This window comes from Clarias gariepinus, chromosome 26 (assembly GCF_024256425.1).
Source record: "Clarias gariepinus isolate MV-2021 ecotype Netherlands chromosome 26, CGAR_prim_01v2, whole genome shotgun sequence".
Taxonomy (NCBI): Eukaryota; Metazoa; Chordata; class Actinopteri; order Siluriformes; family Clariidae; genus Clarias; species Clarias gariepinus.
In genome coordinates, this window is record NC_071125.1 from 12,025,219 (window position 1) to 12,047,670 (window position 22,452).

General features: G+C 39.3%; 1 protein-coding gene across 1 annotated transcript in view; it reads left to right on the forward strand.

Annotated features, from left to right (window-relative positions):
• The window catches only part of cdh19 (cadherin 19, type 2), a 204,703-nt gene that overhangs the window by 171,437 nt on the left and 10,814 nt on the right, over window positions 1-22,452 (forward strand). The window contains exon 8 of the mRNA XM_053487532.1: window positions 8,428-8,564. Coding sequence (XP_053343507.1) covers window positions 8,428-8,564 — 137 coding nt within the window. The remainder of the gene's footprint in view (window positions 1-8,427; window positions 8,565-22,452) is intronic.

Below are 22,452 nucleotides of genomic sequence, written 5' to 3' on the forward strand. Positions count from 1 at the left end.
AGGAGCAGCCTAACATTAACACTACTAACTTCTAGCCTACTAGTTCATTTAAGCAAAACTCAAACTACATTTTATTTCTTCGTTTCAAACAAGTAAAATTTATAAAACAATACAAAATGGACTCACCGAACAGTAGTTTTTTTTAATTATTATTATATTAACTTTCACCCTCCTCAAGACTGCGTCTCTTCTTGGCAGTAAACAAGACATCTCTCTCAAGATAATCTGGAATATCACGAGACTGCCAACTAGTGGCGTCACTGTTTTCAAAGTCAAATAAAAAAAACTTGTATCCACATGGGGAAATAAAACGCACACAGTGTAAAGTGAGTAAACTTTTTTTAAATTTGACAATCCACATCTAATTCGGACTTTAAATGGTAACCCGATATATACCTGTTCATATGTAAATGCATGAATTTTATAAAAATAATAAAATCATTATTTAATATTCGAAAACACAGGGCGCATAATGCCAAATGCAGTGGCTTCACAATCACAGAGCACTTTGTGAATAATTTGTCACAAGACAATATGTAAATTAAAATTATTGTGTAATTGCATGTGTAAAGGAAATCACATAGTGGACCTTCGCTCACACATCAAGGATCAAGGATTTATCAAGGATTTATTTTCTGTCACATGCACAATCATACAAGTACAATATGCAGCGAAAATATTTTGCGACCACAGAGTCGCGACGTCAGCCACTAGGGCGCCATCATAGAAAATAAGGAATAAGATACATTAGGATAACGAGGGTAAAAAATCCCCTCCCAGACTGTCCTTCGAAAAGGGCAGTGTGAGATCAGGGGTACAAAAAATACCTCAGCAAAGCACAGAAAAAAAAAAAAAAACATGTAATCACAAGACATAAACAATGCAACGATAAGGGTACAGGGGATAGGAAATGTCCAGTGTAGGCAAACAGCTCCAGTCCCTGCAGCTAGAGAGCGCTGGTCCCGATTCCGCCTGCCCACACTGAAGGGGAATAAGCACACGAAGGCGTTGGATATGGGGAAGGTAGAGTGTCCATCTGTAGCTGTTATGTGTGTGTGTGAGTGCATGCATTTCAGTTTATAAGCCTGTAACATCCCGTAATAGTCTGCGCCAGGTGTCCTTGAAGGGATTTACTATTGCATTTACTATGGGATTTTTAATGCATTTACGAAGGGATTTACTATTGCATTTACTATGCATTTACTATTAAAATGCACTTAGCTAAAAGTCAAAGTGACAGCTATACATGCAACCCCACACAACTATAGACATGTACAAACGTATCTGACTGCATTTTTAGGCAATGTTCTGTGTCACATATTTTTACCAATTTATGCCGTCTTACCTCGACTGTTTTTGGCCGGGGACACAATGTAATTTTTTTCCCCCATTAATCTGACAACACCCACTTTTTCTGATGCCCACCGAGAGTTTTCTGGCTACATGAGTGTAACACACAATGAAATATAAAGGCTCACTGTGTTAACATTTACTTTGCTTAAATTCGATGGAACTAAGAAACACCTATATTTAATTTTAATTCTAAATTTGTACTGTAATTTTGGTACTGTGATTGTAAATTAGTTTGACGTTTCACTTGTATTTTATAAGGTTTTGCCAGTGGTGGTACAGCGCTAAGGGGTGCTGGGATGTAAAAATGTAATTAGTTTTTTCATTATTTATTAAAGAACATTATGATGATCATAACGGCCTACTGCATTTAATTCTTATCATAATGCAAAAACACATCGACATCTGCTGATGCAATAGCACGTCCTGACAATGTTAAAATTTTTATGGTGATTTGGTTTCGTTTATTTTAGTTAATAAATCTACTGTATTACAAAATTAGGAAAACAAAATATAAGATGAGAAAAACCTACATGCGTAGATTTTCTAATTACACATGATCAAATCTAAAGGCTCACTGTGTTAACGTTTACTTTGCTTAAATTCAATCATAATAAAATTTTATTTAATTTGAATTCTACATTTGTACTGTAATTTTAGTACTGTGATTATAAATTCGTTTAACTACAATATTTCACTTGCTTTCATCCGCTACTACGTGCAGCTCTAAAGGAGCTGCGGCTCATTAATCCTTGAGAGAATCCGCCACTCAACGTTAAAAGCCAGCAAATGCACAAACCCAAATGCTGCCACCGTGAGGCGTGGCGGTAAAAAAAGAATACTGCATGAGTAACATCTGTATGTCGCCCCTCTTTATGATAGATGAATATTCTTACTAAGACAAAGCTGCTCGTGTCGGTTCATATCGGGAGCATTTTGATCAAAGGGGAGATGAGAAGTGAAAAGTGAAAGTGTTTACCAACAACACAGCACAATGCATGTGTGTGAATGGCTGAAATGTGGTTGTGAATAAGCCTTTTAGTGAATGTAAAATGTTTGCTTGAACCCGCGGCGCGCGCGTGCGCTCTTTCACTTCTTTTTGATTTAAAGTCAGATAAATGCGCTATGAGTGATAAATGCGATATGACTGATTTCTCTTTCCCAGAAGTACAACAAAAACAAATGTATACGTGTTAAATAAGCGCTGTCGTTGCTCCTGCTCCATCTAAAACACTGTCACACTAAAAAAACATCCAAGCCGTTCATAAGCTTCAAATAGAATAAATGAACTAAAAAAATTTCTCGTTATAAAATTAAGTTTTTTTCCCCTTTTTTTCTTTTCCTTTGTTACTTTAGAGTCTCTGTATTAGGTTTTCTCAGTTGAATATGATAAAAAAAAATATCGCTGCTTATCAATGCGGGAATGAACGGCCCATTGTCCAAGTGCAAGTTGATCTTGTAGCTAAACTATTTGCTTTGGGTAAAAGCGCCATCTAGCTATTATTGTGTGTCAGCGACAGCTTCCCATTCAAAACAATAGGCGGTCAAATGACCAGTGAATCACGTTAAAAGTAGTTGACACTGGCACGACGCTTCTAGTGTTGAGTGCTGTCTCTGTGCTGTGATGAGACCTAAATCCTGACTGATACAGTTTATGTTTGCTATTTCTATGAAGATATGAGCATAGCTGCTCTGCTACTATCTTTTCCAGAATCTTCGAGATAAAGGGGAGGTTTGATATCAGCCTGTAATTGGACAGCTGGCAGGGATCGAGGTCAGACTTCCTAATTATCGGTTTAATAAGTGCTAATTTAAAGGATTTTGGATACATACCCAATGCTAAGGTGAATAATTAATTATTTTCAACAGGGGTTCTGTTATTTCTGGCACTATTTGTTTAGGAAAATGTGTCGGTATAGGATCTAATATACAGTACAGGTTGATAAATTTGCATACGAAATAAGTCAAATAGTTCATTCTTTTCAAGGGGAGTAAAGTATTCTAGGTTCCGATTCGACATGGTTAATTTACCATCTGCATCAATTACATTGTCTGGTTTCAAAGCCTCAATTTTATGCCTAATATTTAAAATTTTATTATTAAAAAGGTTCATGAAGTCCTCACTACTGCATGATGTTATTATGGAGATTTCTGCAGTGGTTGATCTAGTTACACTAAAAGCTTTTCTATAGTTCACGATGCTCTCTTTCCATGCTATTTGAAATACTAACAATTTAGTTTGAGGCCATTTGCGTTCTAATTTCTAAGCAGTCTGTTTTGAAGTGTGAGTGTGATCATTATACCAGTGAGGGAGTTTCTTATCTCTAATAATTTTTCTTTTAACTGGAGCTACGTTATCAAAGGTATAACAGAATACCGACTTTAAATATTCATTAGCTTGATTGAGTGTTTGGAGTCAGATGGCAATCCAATCAAAGTTGATAACTCTGATTACTGAAAAAGCTCTGAGTGGTAGTTGATGTGAATGTCTGTTCAATACAGTAGCGCAGCGATGTGCTTACATTATTACTATGTTACACTTAAATTTAAACAAGATAGTGATCTGAGATATTGTGAATAAATTTCTTATACTTAATCCGAAGAATATTATTAAATCTAAAGTGTGACCTGCTATATGAGTGGGTCCTACTACACATTAATTTACTCCTTCCGAATTCAGTATGGACATAAATGCTGTTCTTAGAGGGTCTTCTGGATTCTCAAAATGAATATTAAAATCTCCAGCAATTAACGCTTTGTCTACAGAAATTATTAGGTTTGAAAAAAACTCTGCAAATTCATAAAAGAAATTCAGAGTACAGCCCTTCTACTTTTAAAGCTACATACTCGTCCTGTTTAATCCAGGTTTCTGTTAAAGAGTATATCACACTCCTGATTCATGATAATTTCATTAACAATAACTGCTTTAGATGCGAGAGATCTAATACATAACAGTCCAAGCTTTAGATCAGAGGTCTTTCACAAATTAATTAGACCTCTTCTGAGACTATGAGCTACAGTGGTTACTCAAGGGGAATGTCTATGACTGCCACGCACTCTGTCGCGGCAAACGGCAACAGCCAAAATAAATTAGTCGCAATTCAAAGTAATTTGTGAAATGACCGCCAGGTGGCGCAAAGGGACATTTTGCAAAACGGCTGCAATTAATTTTGTTTAGACAGACTCTGTTTCTATCTGTCTATTGTTGTTATTAAAGAAAATAGCACAAACAACAGCTCAAGGGCTTGTAAAAGCATTTTTATTTTTAACAGTAAAAATGTAAATTTTGAAGTCAGTGGGCCGAGCACAACGTAATAATCTTTGTATGATAAAATCACTCCTGGCATGAATCTACACGAGGCGCTTTAGTTTCAAATAATCATTTAACGCTAAACCCAAACAGCAAAAGAACATGATAATAATAATCTAAAAAATCTTTTTTTCATCTTGATTTTAGCTGTTTACGTCCAGCATTAAATAACTATTTAGTTTAATAATAATTAAAGCTGCTCACATCGCACGCGCTTTCACAAAAAAAAAAAAAATGCAGTGTTTTATCAGCAAGTATATGTCACCTCTCTTTATGATAGAGGAATATTCTGACTGAAACAAAGCTGCTCGTGTCGGCTCATATCGGGAGCATTTTGATCAAAAGGGAGATTAGAAGGGGAAAAGTAAAAGTGTATACCAACAACATGCACAATGCATGTGTGTAAATGGCCAAAATGTAGTTGTGAATAAACATTTTAGTGTATGTAAAATGTTCGCGTGAAGTTTAGATCCAAAGTCAGATGAACACGCGTGCCGATATAAGAGATTTATAAGAGATTTCTCTTTCCCAGAAATATAACAAACACACATTTATACGTGTTAAATAAGCGCTGTCTTTGCGGCGCTGTGCGAAACGCACACCGATGTGAGCCGCCTTATCTCAGTCATAATATACAAATATGTTTTAGCTGTGTAGTGGACCGCACACGCACAACCTCTCGCGGGCGAGCCTTTCTCTGAATACGCCGTTTTAACGGGGTGGGGGTAACAAACACCGCTCAGACAGAAGTAGACTAATAATTATAAATGCGTCGGGGAAAACAGCAAGGAAACTGACTGGCCATTTTAATAATTCATTGATAAGTTTAATGTCTTTTCGTTTCGGCTGTGAGTGGATTCGCTGTAGTAATCCACGTTTTCTACGAATTACATAAGCTGATTTTTTCTCCATTAGTTTATATAAAAGCATACATTTTGCTTTCTGTAAGTAAATATTATTTACTTCTGTGAGGCGAGTATTCACAGAGTTTCGGTTCATTTTTTGACGCGCTCAAGTTCACCAAAACTGACACAGAATAGCGCTGTATCCCTGTTTTCTTACATTATTTTACAACATCATAACGTTTTGTCTTCATTGTGCGTGCACTTAAATAAAAGTAAAGTCTTATAAAGGCTATGGAGTTTAATATGGAGATTAATATAGTTTTTCCCATTAATTTGACAACACTGTGACTCACCCACGTTTTCTGATACACACAGCCAGAGTTTTCTGGCTACGCGAGTGTTACACATGATAAAATATAATGGCTCACTGTGTTAACATTTACTTTGCTTAAATTCGATGTAACTAAGAAACGCCTATATTTAAGTTCTAAATTTTTACTGTAATTTTAGTACTGTGACGATTAATTCGTTTACTGTTTCACTTGTATTTTATAAGGTTTTTGCCGGCGGTGGTATTATCAAAGAACATTATGATGATAATAACAGCCTACTGCATTTATTTCTTATAATAATGCAAAAACACATCAACATCAGCTGACGCAGTAGCACGTCCTGACAATGTTTTAATTTTTATGGTTATTTATTTTCGTTTATTTCAGTCAATAAATCTACTACAAATTTAAAGAACACAAAATATAAGATGACAAAAAACATACATTTGTAGCTTTTCTAATTACACATGATAAAATCACTGTGTTAACGTTTACTTTGCTTAAATTCAATCCATCCTAATAAGATTTAATTTAATTTAAATTCTACAGTACATTTGTACTGTAATTTTAATACTGTGATTATAAATTTGTTTAACTACAATGTTTCACTTGCTTTTATCCGCACTACGTGCAGCTCTAAAGGAGCGTGTCTTATTAATCCTTGAGAGAATAAACTGATGCCCGAGGCATCAGTCTATAATTATATAGCGCCACTCAGTGGTAGAAGCCAGCAAATGCACAAACCCAAATGCTGCCACCCTGAGGCGTGGCGGTAAAACCAGAATACCGCATGAGTAACATCTGTATACCACAGGAAATGAGAGCAGCACCTTCCCGAGTGGGATAGACACTTTCTCGTCCTAACAGGCCAGCGTAGGCCTCAAAGGTTTTTCAGTTATCTATAAAGCCCACATTATTTTTGGAGCACCACCTAAGCATCCAGCGGTTCAGCGACCATAACCTGCTGTAAGCTATGTCCCCACGTCTCATTGTGATGGGACCAGAGCATATTACTTCATCGGTCATCGCCTTCGCTAATTTAAACACCTCTGTAAAGTTACTCTTACTAACCTCTAACTTACGAAGTCGTATATCGTTAGCTACAGTATGTATCACTATCTTAGAAAACCTATGCTGTCCTGGGACCCCAAGATTACCTGCTATTTCTGGTGCTCTGGCTTCCGGGATGCACCTAACCACTGCCACTGGCACCCCTAAAGGCCTAGCTAATTTTATGTGCCTAAGTATACAGTCTCCTATAACCAGGGCTCTTTCAGGTTTCTCAGCGGGTGCATCACTGACGAGAGCAAACCTGTTGGACACGTGGAGGGCTGGAGGTGTGCTCTGGTGGGCTAGCCTTAGTAAAAAAAACCTCCAAAAAGTGCAAAAAACAGCAAAAAGGCAAAGCCCAATAGTATGAAAATGTAAAAAATAGTTGCTATTAATATTTTTATTGTATAAACGAACAAGCTATATAATTTAAACGCTGATACAAACACAAAACTTTTGTGACAATGATACAAAAACGGGACGATTGTTTTAATTTCTGATTATTCTAATTATTATCCTTTCTTTTGTGTATGACCTATGCCTTCAAGCTGTAAATAAATGTTAATGTCAGCTGAATTACACAAATATTATGTCTTTTCACAAAGTAGTGAAGCCTCGCGCGTGCGCACTCTGGCCACAATACACATATGTATTGAGGTCACACGAGAATAATGATTTGCCTTTAAAATAAACGCTATTTATAGCCAACTCGTCAAAAAGTTTTTTGTAATTTTCCTTGTGTATTCAACAGACAATTTTTATGAATACGTCAGCATGAGAAATTTGGAAATGTCATGTGAGAGCATGTAAAGATTAGTGATTGTGTGAGTCTCACATTCAATACGTGAGAAGTGGCAGATTTGCTACACAGCTGGATGACAGTCAAAGGATTGCGGTGAGAAAGCACAATGAGAAGATTGATAAACACAGGCTAATTTTATACAAAATAGTAGATTGTGTTTAGGTTCATTATGAGGTTACAAAAAACATTATGATGGGAATCCACTAACTAGTGTACCACTAAAAAGTTTGCAATTTGGGAAAAGAGTATTAATTATATTTGGCGTTTTGGTAGTCAACATAGCAAAGGTATACTGAATGACCAGATACTCCTATCAGTGGATGATTTCTACTCTGGTTGCATGGGCATATTCCAGATGACAATGTCAAGATTCATCAGGCTCAGTTTCTGAAAAAGTGTTTCTGGGATCATCAGAAAGTCTTTGTATACAGTATTAGCCAAATGTCAATGCATCTTTGTATGGAAATAAATGTTGCAAAAGGGTGTCGAAACTATGCCATAGTGAATGTGTGACATAATAAAAGCTACAGGCAAATATTAGCATGTTTGGCTTTTTTGGTAAGGCAGTGTAAAAAAAGAGATAAAAACTGATATATCCTTTTAAATTGATTTAATTATGTCAAAACTAAATGTCTTCAGTCCATAGCAAAATCAAAATAACTGGCTTTGCCATTTCAGCACATTCAAAGTGAGCTGTATACAGTATCTTTTATCTGAAAAGCACTGTTATTATTTCAGGTTGTCAATATCGAAAAACAGTGATTTGAAGAATGTCTTCATGATTGATGCCAACAATGGAACAGTGTCCCTTGTCAAACCTTTGGACCGAGAGACTACAGCATGGCAAAATCTTACTGTTATTGCTGAAGAAATAAGTGAGTAGATAAAATGTATAATTTTTTTTTTATTTCTTTGTAATATTAGAGCTAAATGCTCCTTTTTTTTAGAGGTTATTACACATTTTAGTCATTAGGTTTTGTTCATGTGCACTGCAGCAGTTTTCCAGTAGAATGTGGAATAGACGTGTAATAATAAGTAACATTTTTTGCAGCCAATGTTCAAATTGTAATGCTTTTTGAATACCCATTTGAAGTTTTAAATATTAATTAAATTAGCTAATACTAACAGTGATTAGTTTGTTAGTTAGTTAGTTAGTCATCAGATGCTCAAACTTGTTGGCCCCTTTATGAAAATAAATAAAAATATAGTTGAGATGAGTTGAGATGAGCGGGCCCAAGCACCCTGTGTCATCGCCACCACACAACCTGTGTGTTGTTTAAGCGTGTTAAGACCTACAAATAGCCATCGGCACCCGGACACACATCACACATACAGTATAGGGCTGATTAGGCTCTAAACATTTGTTGAGCACGTTGGTGTGTGTGTGAGTGTGTAAGTCTGTGTGAGTGGGACTTCCGGTTATGGCGTGCAGCTGATAAGTCTCGCGAATCGGGCTCGCTGCTGAATACTCGCTTAAACTCCTTTAGAAAGGCTAGAATTTATACAATAAGTGTTTGGGAAATCACTTTGAAGTTTGCCGGGACAAAATGCCACCCAAAACCATCAAACCTGCACAACATTTAAAGCCGTCTGGGCAGATGGGGGAGGAAGGCAAAGTGCTAGCTAGCAAGAAGCTAGCCGAGCCACAGAGTGAAGATAACGCGGCCACAAACGATGATATCCTACATGCGGTTCAGTCTTTGAGAGATGATTGTTCAAAACAATTCACTGACACGATGGACGCCATAAACGGCATAAAATCGGAATTACTGTCACAAGCGCAACGAATGGGAGCGGCTGAGGAGAGGATCTCGCAAGCTGAAGAGGACGTATCAGCCCTTCAACACAAAGTTAATAAACTTGAAGAAACAACAGCATTTCTATGAAACAAGGTGCAGGACCTGGAGGACAGAGGAAGGCGTTCTAATCTGAGACTAATTGGCCTGCCAGAAAAAAACGCCTTCATTGAGAATTTTTTCCCCGCGATTCTGAGAGATGAGTTCGGATCCCCACCTGTCATTGAACGAGCGCACCGCGTAGGACAAGTAAACCCGAACCGCCCGTCAACTCCAAGAGCGATCGTGATAAAGTTCCTGAATTACCAGGACAGGGAGAAGGCTTTGAGAGCGGCTAGGAAAATGAAGGAGTTAAGATATGAAGGGCAACTGATCAGCTTGTTTCCGGATCTATCAGCTGAGACTCGTCAGCGGCAGCGTCAGTTTGACGGAGTAAAGGCACAACTTGGAAGCATGGAAATTCGTTACGGGATGCTTTACCCAGCGCACCTGATAGTCATGCACGCCGGACAGCGTCATGTCTTTAAAACTGTTGCGGAGGCAGAGGATTTTGTTCGGTCAGTACGTACCAATGCTTAAACATTGTAACACAAGTAAGTGTGGATTCATCAGGACTTGAACTCTGTGTTTAGTTATTAAGGATTCACACGTTTTTCCATTTTTTTTCAAGTTGTCAAGATTTTTATATTTACGTGCAATTGGAATTTATATTATATTCCAGCAGAACCGAAATATCTCGACAAATCACCTTGCCGGTTTAAATGTAGTTTAAATTGATTTTTCCTTTCAGCAATATTTTCATCAATATGAGTAAACAAGTTCAGGTATAGAGGTACACATGTCCATTTAAACTAGGCCGATGTTCCATAAGGTGGGACTTAGTATTAAAATCAGAGCCCAGTTCTTTTTTGGGTAGCGAGCCCAGGGCTGATAGTAATGAGAGTAGGCTTGCCAAATGTAGATCCATATTATATGAATCTAACATGTTTCATAACCAAGGTTCATTGTAAGGGGTATTGTTATGCTTTCCAGTTGGGGGAATGCAGGTGGGGTGGGGTGGCGGTGGTTGTTAATGTTAATGTTAGGTTTTTTTTTTTTATATTTATTTACTTTTCTCTCTCTCTCTCTCTCTCTCTCTCTCTCTCACTCTTTCTGTTTTACATTCTATATGGTATGCCCACGCACAGCTGTATCTACATGGTTATATAAGTAAGTAAATGATTAATAATTCGGAGATAAATATTTGTAGCTGGAATGTAAGAGGATTAAATAATTTGGTAAAACTTAAACAAGTACTAGGTCGATTAAAACAAATGAAATCAAACATAATCTTTTTACAAGAAACTCATTAAAAGAAGATGTTAGTAGAGTCACTAAGAGATGGCCAGGACAAGTTTTCAATGCATCTTTCACCTCTCGAGCCAGAGGAGTCATGATTCTTATACATAAGTCCATTCCATTTCAGTTAAAACAGCAATATATAGACCCGTCAGGGAGATACATAATTCTTAATGGTACAATTTTGGCATCACTTATTAATTTAATAAACATATATGCTCCTAATGTAGATGACCCCTCCTTTTTTCAGAATTTCTTTTTCACTATCTCATCTTATACCGGAAATTATGTAATTGGAGGAGATTTTAATTGTATACTAAACGAATGATCGCTCCTCAGGAGTAGATAGTACCCATCAGCAGTCTAAAAAATTATCTTGAAGTCTATGACTGACTTAAATTTAGTTGAGATTTGGAGGTATCTCAATTCAAGCAAGAAAGAATACTCATGCTTTTTGAGTACATATAAAACATTTTCAAGAATAGATTATTTTTTAATTTCCAATGGTTTAGTGGCGAAGGTAGGCAAAAGTTGGTATGATAGTATCCTACTGTCTGACCATGCCCCTGTTTTGTTTACAATCCAATTAGACAATTTTGTACTCCCCCCTCCCAGATTTCGATTTCAAGCAAGCTGGCTTTTTGATCTTGATTTTGTAAAATTTCTGGATAATAAAATAGATCTATATTTTTTAGTTAATACAAATCAAACGAGTGCCTCAGTTAAATGGGAGGCCTTCAAGGCATATATTAGAGGGGAGATTTTAAGTTTTACAAGATACAGATCCAAAATTTATTGGGCACAATTAGTAGACCTGGAGAAACAAATTAAAGTACTAGAACAGCATCTCTTTACCAATAATGACCCTTCAAAGCAGAAAGAACTTCACGTATTGAAAGCCAAATATAATGAAATAACTAGTAGTAAAATATCTAAGAACTTAATGTGGCTAAAGCAGTCATATTATGATCAGGGGGAAAAATCAGGAAAACTTCTAGCGTGGAGAATTAAGAAAATACAAACAGATAGAGCCATTAATTCAATTTTCTTAGAGAATGGGGAGAAGACTGTAGACCCAATGGAAATAAATAATGTTTTTAAACTCTAATATGAAAATTTGTATAAATCGGAAAACACCAACAATTTAGAGGGGCAAAATAATTTTCTTGATTTGCCAGGAAAATTCTACCACACTTACTTGAAATGTTTAATGAATCTATGGAAAAAGGAATATTACCCCCTTCTCTGAGATCAGCTCTGATTACTCTTATATTAAAACCAGGTAAACCTCCCAATGAAAAATCATCCTATAGGCCCATATCGTTAATGTCCTGTGATACTAAGATTCTGTGTAAGGCTCTAGCTAAGAGAATTGAAACTTACATTCCAAACCTTATCATGAATGACCAAAATGGGTTTGTGCTTGGAAGGCAAGCCTTTCATAATATACGAAGAGTCTTAAATATAGTATATAAAAAACAAAATGCCAAGGACCATGCAATTCTGTCGTTGGACGCGGAAAAAGCCTTCGACAGAATTGAATGGAGGTATCTTTTCGAGGTGCTTAAGAGATTTGGGTTGGGTGAGGGGTATATTAGATGGATCAAATTACTTTACAATGATCCAGAAGCAGAAATAATAACAAATAATCAAATCTTAAAGCCCTATAATTTAAGTAGAGGCACCCGTCAAGGGTGCCCACTGTCCCCTTTGTTGTTTTTATTCGCAGTAGAACCTCTTGCAATGGCAATTCGGAGCAGTCCTGAAATTAAAGGCATAATAATAGGTGAGAGAGAACACCGTTTATCTTTGTTTGCAGACGATATTGTTGTTTTTCTTAGTAATCTAGAACTTTCAATTCAATCACTTAACACTTTATTAACAGTATTTGGAGAGTTCTCTGGGTATAAAGGTAACAATAAAAGTGCCTTGTTATTATTAAATGTGGATGAAAGGAGAAACAATAAAACCAATAGGCAACAATTTTTCAGTTCTCAAGAAGGGTTTACATACTTAAGAATTAAGATAGTAACAAATATAAAAGAGATTATTTCAATTAATTATGACCCATTAATGAAAAAAGTCATGGACTCGCTCGAGAGATGGAATGCAATGCCAATCTCAATGATTGGACGTATAAATATTATAAAGATGTCAATTCTACCTAAATTCTTGTATCTCTTTCAGTCAATTCCTCTTCCTCTTCCAGCTACATTCTTTGTAACACTGAAGAAAATGTTCATAAGGTTTATATGGAATAACAAGCGTCCTCGGTTACGTCTGTCCCTACTTTATTTACCATATGACCGCGGAGGGCTTAAAGTACCAAATATAAAACTTTATTATTGGGCAGCTCAGTTATGTTCTGCTATGTATTACTTCATAGAAACAGACCCTCCTGCATGGATAGATATATAAAAAAATGGAATAACAATTCCATTAGAGATGTATCTTTATTCTTCCTCAGTTAAAATGCTAAAAAAATCTACACATAATCCTTTTCTTAGAAATTCTATTGGTGTACGGTATGAAGCTCATAATTTTTTAGGTGAAACAATTAAACTTTCGAGTCTATCACCAATCTGGGGTAATACAATGTTTGTGCCTGGGAGAAACGATGGGGGATTCAAAAACTGGATGTACAAGGGAGCAAAACAGAAGAGGTTTTATACACTCTGAAATGAAAACTTATTCAGTACCTTCTTTGTCAACTATAGAAGAACATACTTTGAAACATTTAAGGGATAAAGGCAATCTATCTTTTTTTTTATAATACACATTTAGAGGGTTCCAAAGAAAGTTCTATGTCCTATTTAACTGCATGGAAAAATTACCTTCAGGAAGATATTTCTAAAGATGAATGGATGGATTCTTGTTTGCTTGCACAAACATGTAGTGTCAATACTAGATGCAGATTACTGCAATATAAATGGCTCATGCGGACATATATTACCCCGGTCAAATTACATAAATTTAATCCAAATATTCCTGACAGTTGTTTAAAATGTAAACAAGAGATTGGAACCCTTTACCATTGTATGTGGGAGTGTATTGAGATTCAAACATTTTGGAAGAATATTCTGGTTATGATTGGTAAATTAACTGAAGAAAACATTCCTTGTGATCCCAAACTCTGTTTACTTCATATATATCCAGCTAATTTTGTGGTAAACACTAATAAACATAAACTAATTGACTTTAGTTTGCTGCAGGCTAAACGGGCTATTGCTTTAAAATGGAAGGAGATACAAGGTCCTTCCCCTATCCTTTGGTTTAAAGAAATGAATAACAACCTCGCCATGGAAAAACTGACTTATGCAGTTAACGGGAAACTTAAAGACTTTTACAATATTTGGACTCCATTTTTATGTTACTGTAACCAAGAGGACTTGACAGCAGGAGACGACTGATATTCAACATTCATCTCTTTGTACTTGGTATCTCCATTACATAATGTGATTTCTTTTAAAAATAACAAACTACTCCGAAAAGGTAAAAGTTAAATTTTTAAATGGATGGCTGTGTATGCTGCCACACGGGCAATGTTTTGTGGGTAATGCAGTCCAAACTGAAAAACGCTGGAATAAAAAGCCTGAGCCTGTTTTCTTAAGTCGTTTTTGGTTTAATTTAAGTACAGAACCTACGCGGAAGTTTGTAATATCGCAACAACAACAAAAGCGGAGAAGCTTACTGAGAGAAATACAAACGCGATGTGTTTACTGATGTGTTTACATGACTTCTTAATCTTCGACAGACACCGTTATAAACCATCTAACGTTACAAAGGTAAGCATAATATAGTTTTTCAATAGAAAACCTCCAAACCATGGCCGACGTGGAACAGGGAGGGGTTTCAAGAGGCTGGTAGGGGGTTTATTGCTTGACTTACTCCTAGCACAGGTGTCACAGGCTGCCACAAATCTCAGGACATCATCCTTCATAAAGGGGCCACCAGAATCGTTGCTGGAGTAGGTATAGGGTGGCAGGCAACCCGAGAGCTATGTCCCCATTTCAACACTTGAGTTCGCACAGAGGCCGGGACGAAGAGACAATCAGGGGGAACGTTGCTGGGGCCTGGTTCCTGATTGAGTGCCTTCTTAACCTGCCTCTCGACATTCAGGAGTGCGGCTGCTATTAGGCAGCGAGAGGGCAGGATTGGATCACTCGTCGTTGGTTGTTGAGGTGTGGAGAACTGTCGAGACAGGGCGTCAGGTTTGGCATTTTTGGAGCCAGGGCGGAACGAGAGCATGAAATTAAAACGTGAAAAGAACAAGCTCCACCTTGCCTAGCGGGCGTTGAGCCTCTTGGCTGATTTAAGGTATTGTAAGTTTTTGTGGTCAGTCCAGACTAAAAATGGGGTACCAGTACCCTCCAGCCAATGTCTCCACTCCTCTAGAGCAAGCTTTACTGCCAACAGTTCTCGATCTCCTATGTCATTATTTCTCTCTGCTGAGGTGAGATGGCGGGAGAAGTACGAGCAGGGGTGTAGCTTTTCGTCCTTGGGTGATCGTTGCAATAAGATAGCCCCGACTCCGGACTCGGAGGCATCTACCTCCACCACAAACTGAAGGGAAGGATCTGGGATTGTTAGAATGGGCGCAGAAGTGAATCGGTGCTTGAGGTCAGAGAATGCATTCTCGGCCTGTTTGTTCCAGCAGAAGGGGACTCTTGTGGAGGTTAGTGCGGTGAGGTGCGCTGCCACTGAACTATAATTCCTGATGAAATGCCTGTAGAAGTTGGCAAACCCTAGGAATCTTTGGAGGTCTCGCCTTAAATTGGGAGTCGGCCAGTTTGTGACGACCGTTAGCTTGGACGGCTCCATCTGTAGGCTAGAGGGAGCAATAATGAACCCAAGAAAGGCCACAGAGCTGCGGTGAAATTCACATTTCTCTGCTTTTACGTAGAGTTTGTTCTCCAGGAGTCTTTGCAGGACCTTTGCAGGATATCGTTTAGATAAACAAAGATGATGTTCAAAAAGTCTCTCAGGACATCATTAACAAGGGCCTGGAAAACGGCAGGGGCATTAGTTAGTCCTAAAGGAACTACTAGGTACTCGTAGTGGCCCGTTGGCGTGTTAAAGGCGGTCTTCCACTCGTCCCCCTCCCTTATCCTCACCAGATGATATGCATTTCATAAGTCCAACTTTGTGAAAACACACGCCCCTTGCAAGTAGACATGAGAGAAAGGGGATAACGGTTCTTGATGGTAATGGCATTAGGCCCACGATAGTCAATGCAGGCGCGAAGGGACTTGTCCTTCTTATCCACAAAAAAAAAGCCGGCTCCTGCGGTCAAGGAGGAAGGTCAGATGATTCCTGCCGCCAGTGATTTGGTGATGTATTTGTTCATGGCTTCCCTCCCTGGAGCGGATAGGGAGTACAGACGTCCCTTAGGGGGGGTAGATCCTGGAAGGAGATCTATGGAGCAATCGTAGGGTCTGTGCAGTGGTAGAGAAAGAGCACGTGCCTTACTGAACACCTGTCGGAGGTCGCTGTATTCAAGTGATTTATTTAAAGTGACTTGTGACTGAGTGATATAATGACCACCAGGTGTAGTTGTGCAGTGGCCACTAGTGTAAACGAATGTCTAGAATGTCAAGTGTGTGTGTAAAACCATATGTGTGTCAGTACTGTGTGGTGGTGTGATTGAGAGACCGTATCGGGAAGAAGCTCCTCCTCAGTCTCTCTGTGTTGGCCTTCAGGGAGCGGAATCGCTTTTCTGACCTCAACAGAGAGAACAGTCCATTGTTGGGATGGCTGAGGTCCTTCACAATCTTCCTAGCCTTGGTCCAGCACCGCTTGCTGTAGATTGAGTGCAGGTCAGGGAGCTCAGTGCGGATGATGCGCTTAGCTGATCGCACCACCCTCTGTAGAGCTCGTCTGTCCTGCATGGTGCTGTTCCCGAACCAGGTTGAGATGTTTCCCGTCAGGATGCTCTCTATGGTGCAGGAGTAAAAGTTGCTGGCAGTGTCAGCAGCTCGAATCGAGCATAGAAAGTGTTCAGCTCATCTGCCAGAGTCACGTCCGTGTTCGTCATACTGGTTGTTGGTGCTTTATAATCCGTTATTGTCCTTAATCCCTGCCACAGGCTCCTAGAGTCACTCTGTTGGAGCTGTGACTCTAGTTTTCTCCCGTAGCGCTGCTTCACCTCTTTCACCGCCTTCTGGGTGTTGTATGATGCAGCCTTGTATGGTTCCATGTCCCCCAATGCGAGTCCCATGTTATAGGCAGCGGTGCAGGATTTCAGAGCGTCGCGGATGGTTTTATCCACCCATGGCTTCTGGTTTGGAAACGTTTTAATAGTCTTTTTCTCCACGGTATCGTCTGCTAGTTTCCCAATGAATCCCACAACCGCTTCCGTAAACACGCTGACGTCATCATCATAGCTGTTTCGGAACATGTCCCAGTCTGCGTCATCGAGTGCGTCCTGTAACGCGGCCACCGATTGGTCCGTCCAGCGCGCGACCTCCCTCTGAACCGGAACTTCCTGTTTCAGCCTTTGTTGTATTTTGGCATGAGGAATGGCGGCGGCGGTCAGATTTGCCAAATAGAGGGCGAGATTGTGCCTTGTAGCCGTCCTTGACTGCAGTGTAACAGTGGTCCAGTGTCCTTTCGCCCCTGGTGGGGCAGGTGATGTGCTGATAAAAGTTCGGCGCTGCGCGTTTGAGGTTGGCACTATTAAAGTCCCCCACCACAATAAGCGCAGCGTCCCGGTGTTGTGATTGTTGTTGTGTGAGTGCCTCATGCAGCTCGCATACAGTAAGGCAGTGTCCGTGTCCGCTTGTGGTGGAATATAAACGGCGCTAATTATGACCGATGTAAACTATGTAAATAACGATGTAAATAAAAAAGGCGTCACATGATGGACAGTAGTTCCAGATTTGGTGTGCAGGAGCGTGTGAGAGGAACAACGCTTGCGCTGTTACACCAGCTGCTGTTCACCATTAAACACACGCCGCCTCCCCTTGACTTCCCCGAGTCCCATGTCCTGTCCATGCGGTGAACCGAGAAGAACTCAGCCGGCTGGATGGCGTGGTCCGGCACCGCTGGGTTCAGCCATGTCTCGGTGAAGCAGAGGAGATTGCAGTCCCGAATGTCTCTCTGGAACTTTATCCTGGCCCTGAGGTCATCAAGCTTGTTCTCTAGTGACTGGACGTTGGCGAGCAGGATGCTTGGCTGTTCCTGACGCCGGCTCATTTCCCTCGGGGCCGCCACTTCGCGTCGCGTCCTTTGTTGTCCCTCAGGATCTCACTCGGCCAGCTCGGATCCGGAGTTAAAAACGTTGAATTGTGAGTACATTGTATACCAATAGAAACAAGAGTGTCTCTATCGTAACTAATGTACTCCATGGTGGTAATTTTGCCGATTTAAAAACGCTGAAAACTAACTTAAAAAACAAAAACAAAGAAAAGGTGGTCGGAGCAGTCGTGACGGCAGCCGACCTCACCGGCGCCATCTTGATTTTCGCATTAACAGCAACTATTTTTGTTAAATTTTTCATACTATTGGGCTTCGCCTTTTTTCCGTTTTTTTGCGCTTTTTGGAGAATGCGCAAGTATCTTCGTCTAAGAACAACAAACGGAATTCAGCTCCAAACAACTAAACTTCAACTCAGGTACGTTATCATGTCTACCATTCACCTCGTTCAGTGTGTGGAGTGCAGGATGTTTAGACATTTTTCCTCCATCGTTAATTTTATTTGTGATAGGTGTGTGTTAGTTAGCACTCTGACGGAGAAGATATCAGCGTTAGAGGAGTGTATCTAGACTTTAGAGAAGGTTAGAGAGTGTGAGAGCAGCGTTATTCCTATAGCGGACAGTCTGGGTGCCGCAGGCGGAAATAACCAGCCCCCGACTCCGGCATTAGAGCCCTCACAGCGGGGCGAGTGGGTGACAACTCTGCGGCCTACTCGTTCAGCCAAAGCTAACGCTAAGGCTAGCCCACCGGAGCACACCTCTTCTGTGTTTCATGTGTCCAACAGGTTTGCTCTCCTCAGTGATGCACCCACTGAGAAACCTGAAAGAGCTCTGGTTATAGGAGACTCTATATACTGAGACATGTGAAATTAGCCAGGCCTTTAGGGGCGCCAGCGGCAGATGTTAGGTGTATTCCGTGAGCAAGAGCACCGGACATAGCAGGTAATCTTAGGGCTCTAGGACAGCATAGATAGTGGTACATTGCTGGAGCTAATGATATACGCCTTTGTCAGTTAGTCAGAGGTTAGCAAAAATAACTTCACAGAGGTGTTTAAACAAGCGAAGACGATGTCTGATGAAGTAATATGCTCTGGTCCCATCCCAATGAGACATAGCTTACAGCAGGTTATGGTCGCTGAACTGCTGGATGACCAGGTGGTGCTCCGAAAACAACGTGGGCTTCATAGCCAATTGGAAGACCTTTGAGGGCAAAGCTGGCCTGTTAGGGCGGGACGGTGTCCATCCCACTCGTGAAGGTGCTGCTCGCATTTCTTGTAGTATGGGTCATAGTCTCAGAAGAGGCCTAGTTAATCGGTGACAATCCAGAGCCCAGGCCAGGGAGCAGACAGACAGGCTAAACCAACTAGCTAGCTGCATAGAGTCGTCACCCAGGGTTCACTATATTGAGACTGTGTCTGTTTCCCGAGCTAATCACAAATTTAGAAAGACTTAGAATGTCTTTTTTAGTAACTTAATTAACATAGATACCACAAACTCGGATCACACTGAATGCGCAGCCAACACCTCTGATCTGAAACTAGTACTGTTAAATATTAGATCTCTCGCATCTAAAGCAGTTATTGTTAATAAAATTATCACGGATCAGGAATTTGTTATTCTTTGTTTAACTGAAACCTGGAATAAACAGGACAAGTATGTACCTTTAAATGAAGCTAGTTCTCCTGAATATAGCTACATACACCAGCCTCGGTTAACTGGTAAAGGAGGAGGCGTCGCAATTATTTATAATGATAATCTGACTATCGTACAAAAACATGGACACAAATTAAACTCATTTGAAGTTCTCTATAGTAACATAACAAGTGTAGCTACAAATACGAAGTCAGCTCAGTCGATCCCGATAATCATCATTTATAGACCTCCAGGGCCGATTCCCTCGCAAACCTAGTCGTTTCTGTAGACAAAGCGCTAATTGCTGGAGATTTTAATATTCATTTTGAAAATCCAGAAGACCCTCTGCGTAGAGCATTTATGTCCATACTGGACTCAGTAGAATTAAATCAGTGTGTAGTAGGACCCACTCATAAAGCAGGTCACACTTTAGATTTAATAGTATCTTTCGGATTAGGCATAAGAAATTTATTCACAACTCCACTGTCTGAAGTTATATCAGATCACTATCTTGACTTAATTAAAGTGTGTTATAGTAAGTGCAGCACCACGCTACCGTACTAAATGTACATTCACATCAAATACCACACAGAGCTTTATCAGTAATCTCCCAGAGTTAACAACTTTGATTGGATTACTGTCTGACCCCACAGAACTCAATTGGGCGACTGAATATTTAGAGTTGACGTTCCGTTATACCTTAGATAATGTAGCTCCAGTTAAAAGAAAAATTATAAGAGATAAGAAACTCCCTGGTAGAACACATGTACTTTAAAACAGACAGCTGGGAAATTAGAACGTAAATGGCATCAAACAAAATTGTTAGTATTTCAAATAGCATGGAAGGAGAGCATCCTGAACTATAGAAAAGCTCTTAGTGTAGCTAGATCAATGTATCGCTCCACTCTTATAGAAAATAACAAAAATAATCCTAGATTTTTATTTAATACCGTAGCCAAATTAACTAGAAATAAGACTACTTCAGAAATCTCCACGACAACATTGTACAATAGTGAGGACTTTATGAACTTTTTTAATAATAAAATTGTAAATATCAGACATAAAATTGAGGCTTTGAAACCAGACAATGCAATTCATGCAGATATTAAACTAACAATGTCAGATCGGAACCTAAAATACTTTACTCCCCTTGAAAAGAATGAACTAACTTTACTCATCTCTTCTGCAAATTCATCAACTTGTATATTAGATTCTATACTGACACATTTTAAACAGATAGTACCAGCAATAACAGAACCCCTGTTGAGAATAGTTAATGCCTCCCTCAACATTGGGTATGTTCCAAAATCTTTTAAATTAGCAGTTATTAAACCGATTATTAAGAAACCTGACCTCGACCCCTGTCAGCTGTCCAATTACAGGCCAATATCAAACCTCCCGTTCATTTCTAAGATTCTCGAAAAGATAGTAGCAGAGCAGATATGCTCATATCTACATAGAAATAGCATACATGAACTGTATCAGTCAGGATTTAGGCCTTATCATAGCACAGAAACAGCACTCGTTAAAGTAGTAAATGACCTCCTATTGGCCTCTGATCAGGATTGTGTAACTATGCTTGTGTTACTCGACTTCAGTTATAGTTATAGTTAGTCCTGCCGGAGTCTCTGCTTGCACTCTACACTAAATATACATTCACATTATACATTATGTGACTGCGACCATACCTAACTGTTATGTCTCCTCTTCTGCTCTCCCCTATTCTGTTCTCTCTCCCCCATCTCCCCCTCTCTCTTTTCCCTCTCTCTGTTGTGCTACACATGTCGTTCCTGAGCTGCCAGTGATCCAGACGCCCTCTGCCCTCCAGACCTGTTTGACCCATCTTGGTGCCCTGCTTCTGGTTGGAGATCTTGTCGCATGGATGCCCCATGTGTCTCTTTGGAATGCGTCTGGTGTCTGGGGATGGTCTCACTTTACCATAAAGACGGTTCTGGCCTTGACTGGTGTTGACAGCTGTTTCTCCGAGGACTTGACTTGGCTACCTGGACTCCATATTTACATCAATTAACATTGACTGTTACTGTTAACATTGACACAACTGTTATAGCTGAACTGCCTGCCACCTAACACACTGTATAAATGCAGATCAATTCCTGCTTTTTGTTTCACCCAAATGAGGATGGTTCCACTCAAGGTTTCTTCCTATTACCATCTCAGGGAGTTTTTCCTTGCCACTGTCGGCCGCGACTTGCTCACCAATGACAATCTGCTCATCTTGATCCATGCACACTTACATTCCATACAGACTTAAATAATTCTTTTGATTGTGTAAAGCTGCTTTGTGACAATGACAAATGTTAAAAGCGCTATACAAATAAATTTTTATTGAATTGAATTAATTTGAAATAAAATAAAATAAATTTTTGCTTCAGCTTTGGAAAAAATATTGTTTTAGGCTAACTAATTATACACAGTTCTTCATTGTACTTTGTCTGGCTTTTTGATAAAGTCCCTCCATGCACCATCTGGCAGATATTCAGTAAAGCACAACACATTTATTTAAATTCCCAAATTATTATAAATATGATAAAAGTTCTGTATGCCAATCCAGCAGTCACTGTTCTTACAGGTTCTGTTAGTTGGTTCTCTATACATTGTATTACTCGTCAGTGTTGCCTGCTTCTTCTCTTTTATTCGTCCTATTCTTGGAACCCTTAGCTCAAGCAGTTTGACAATCTAAAACTAATCTTTCCATAAATAAAAGGAATACTTATCATCATATTTCTTTGCTTACTGATGACATGCTGCTGTTATTGAAGAAATCCCCTCATTCTATCCCTCAG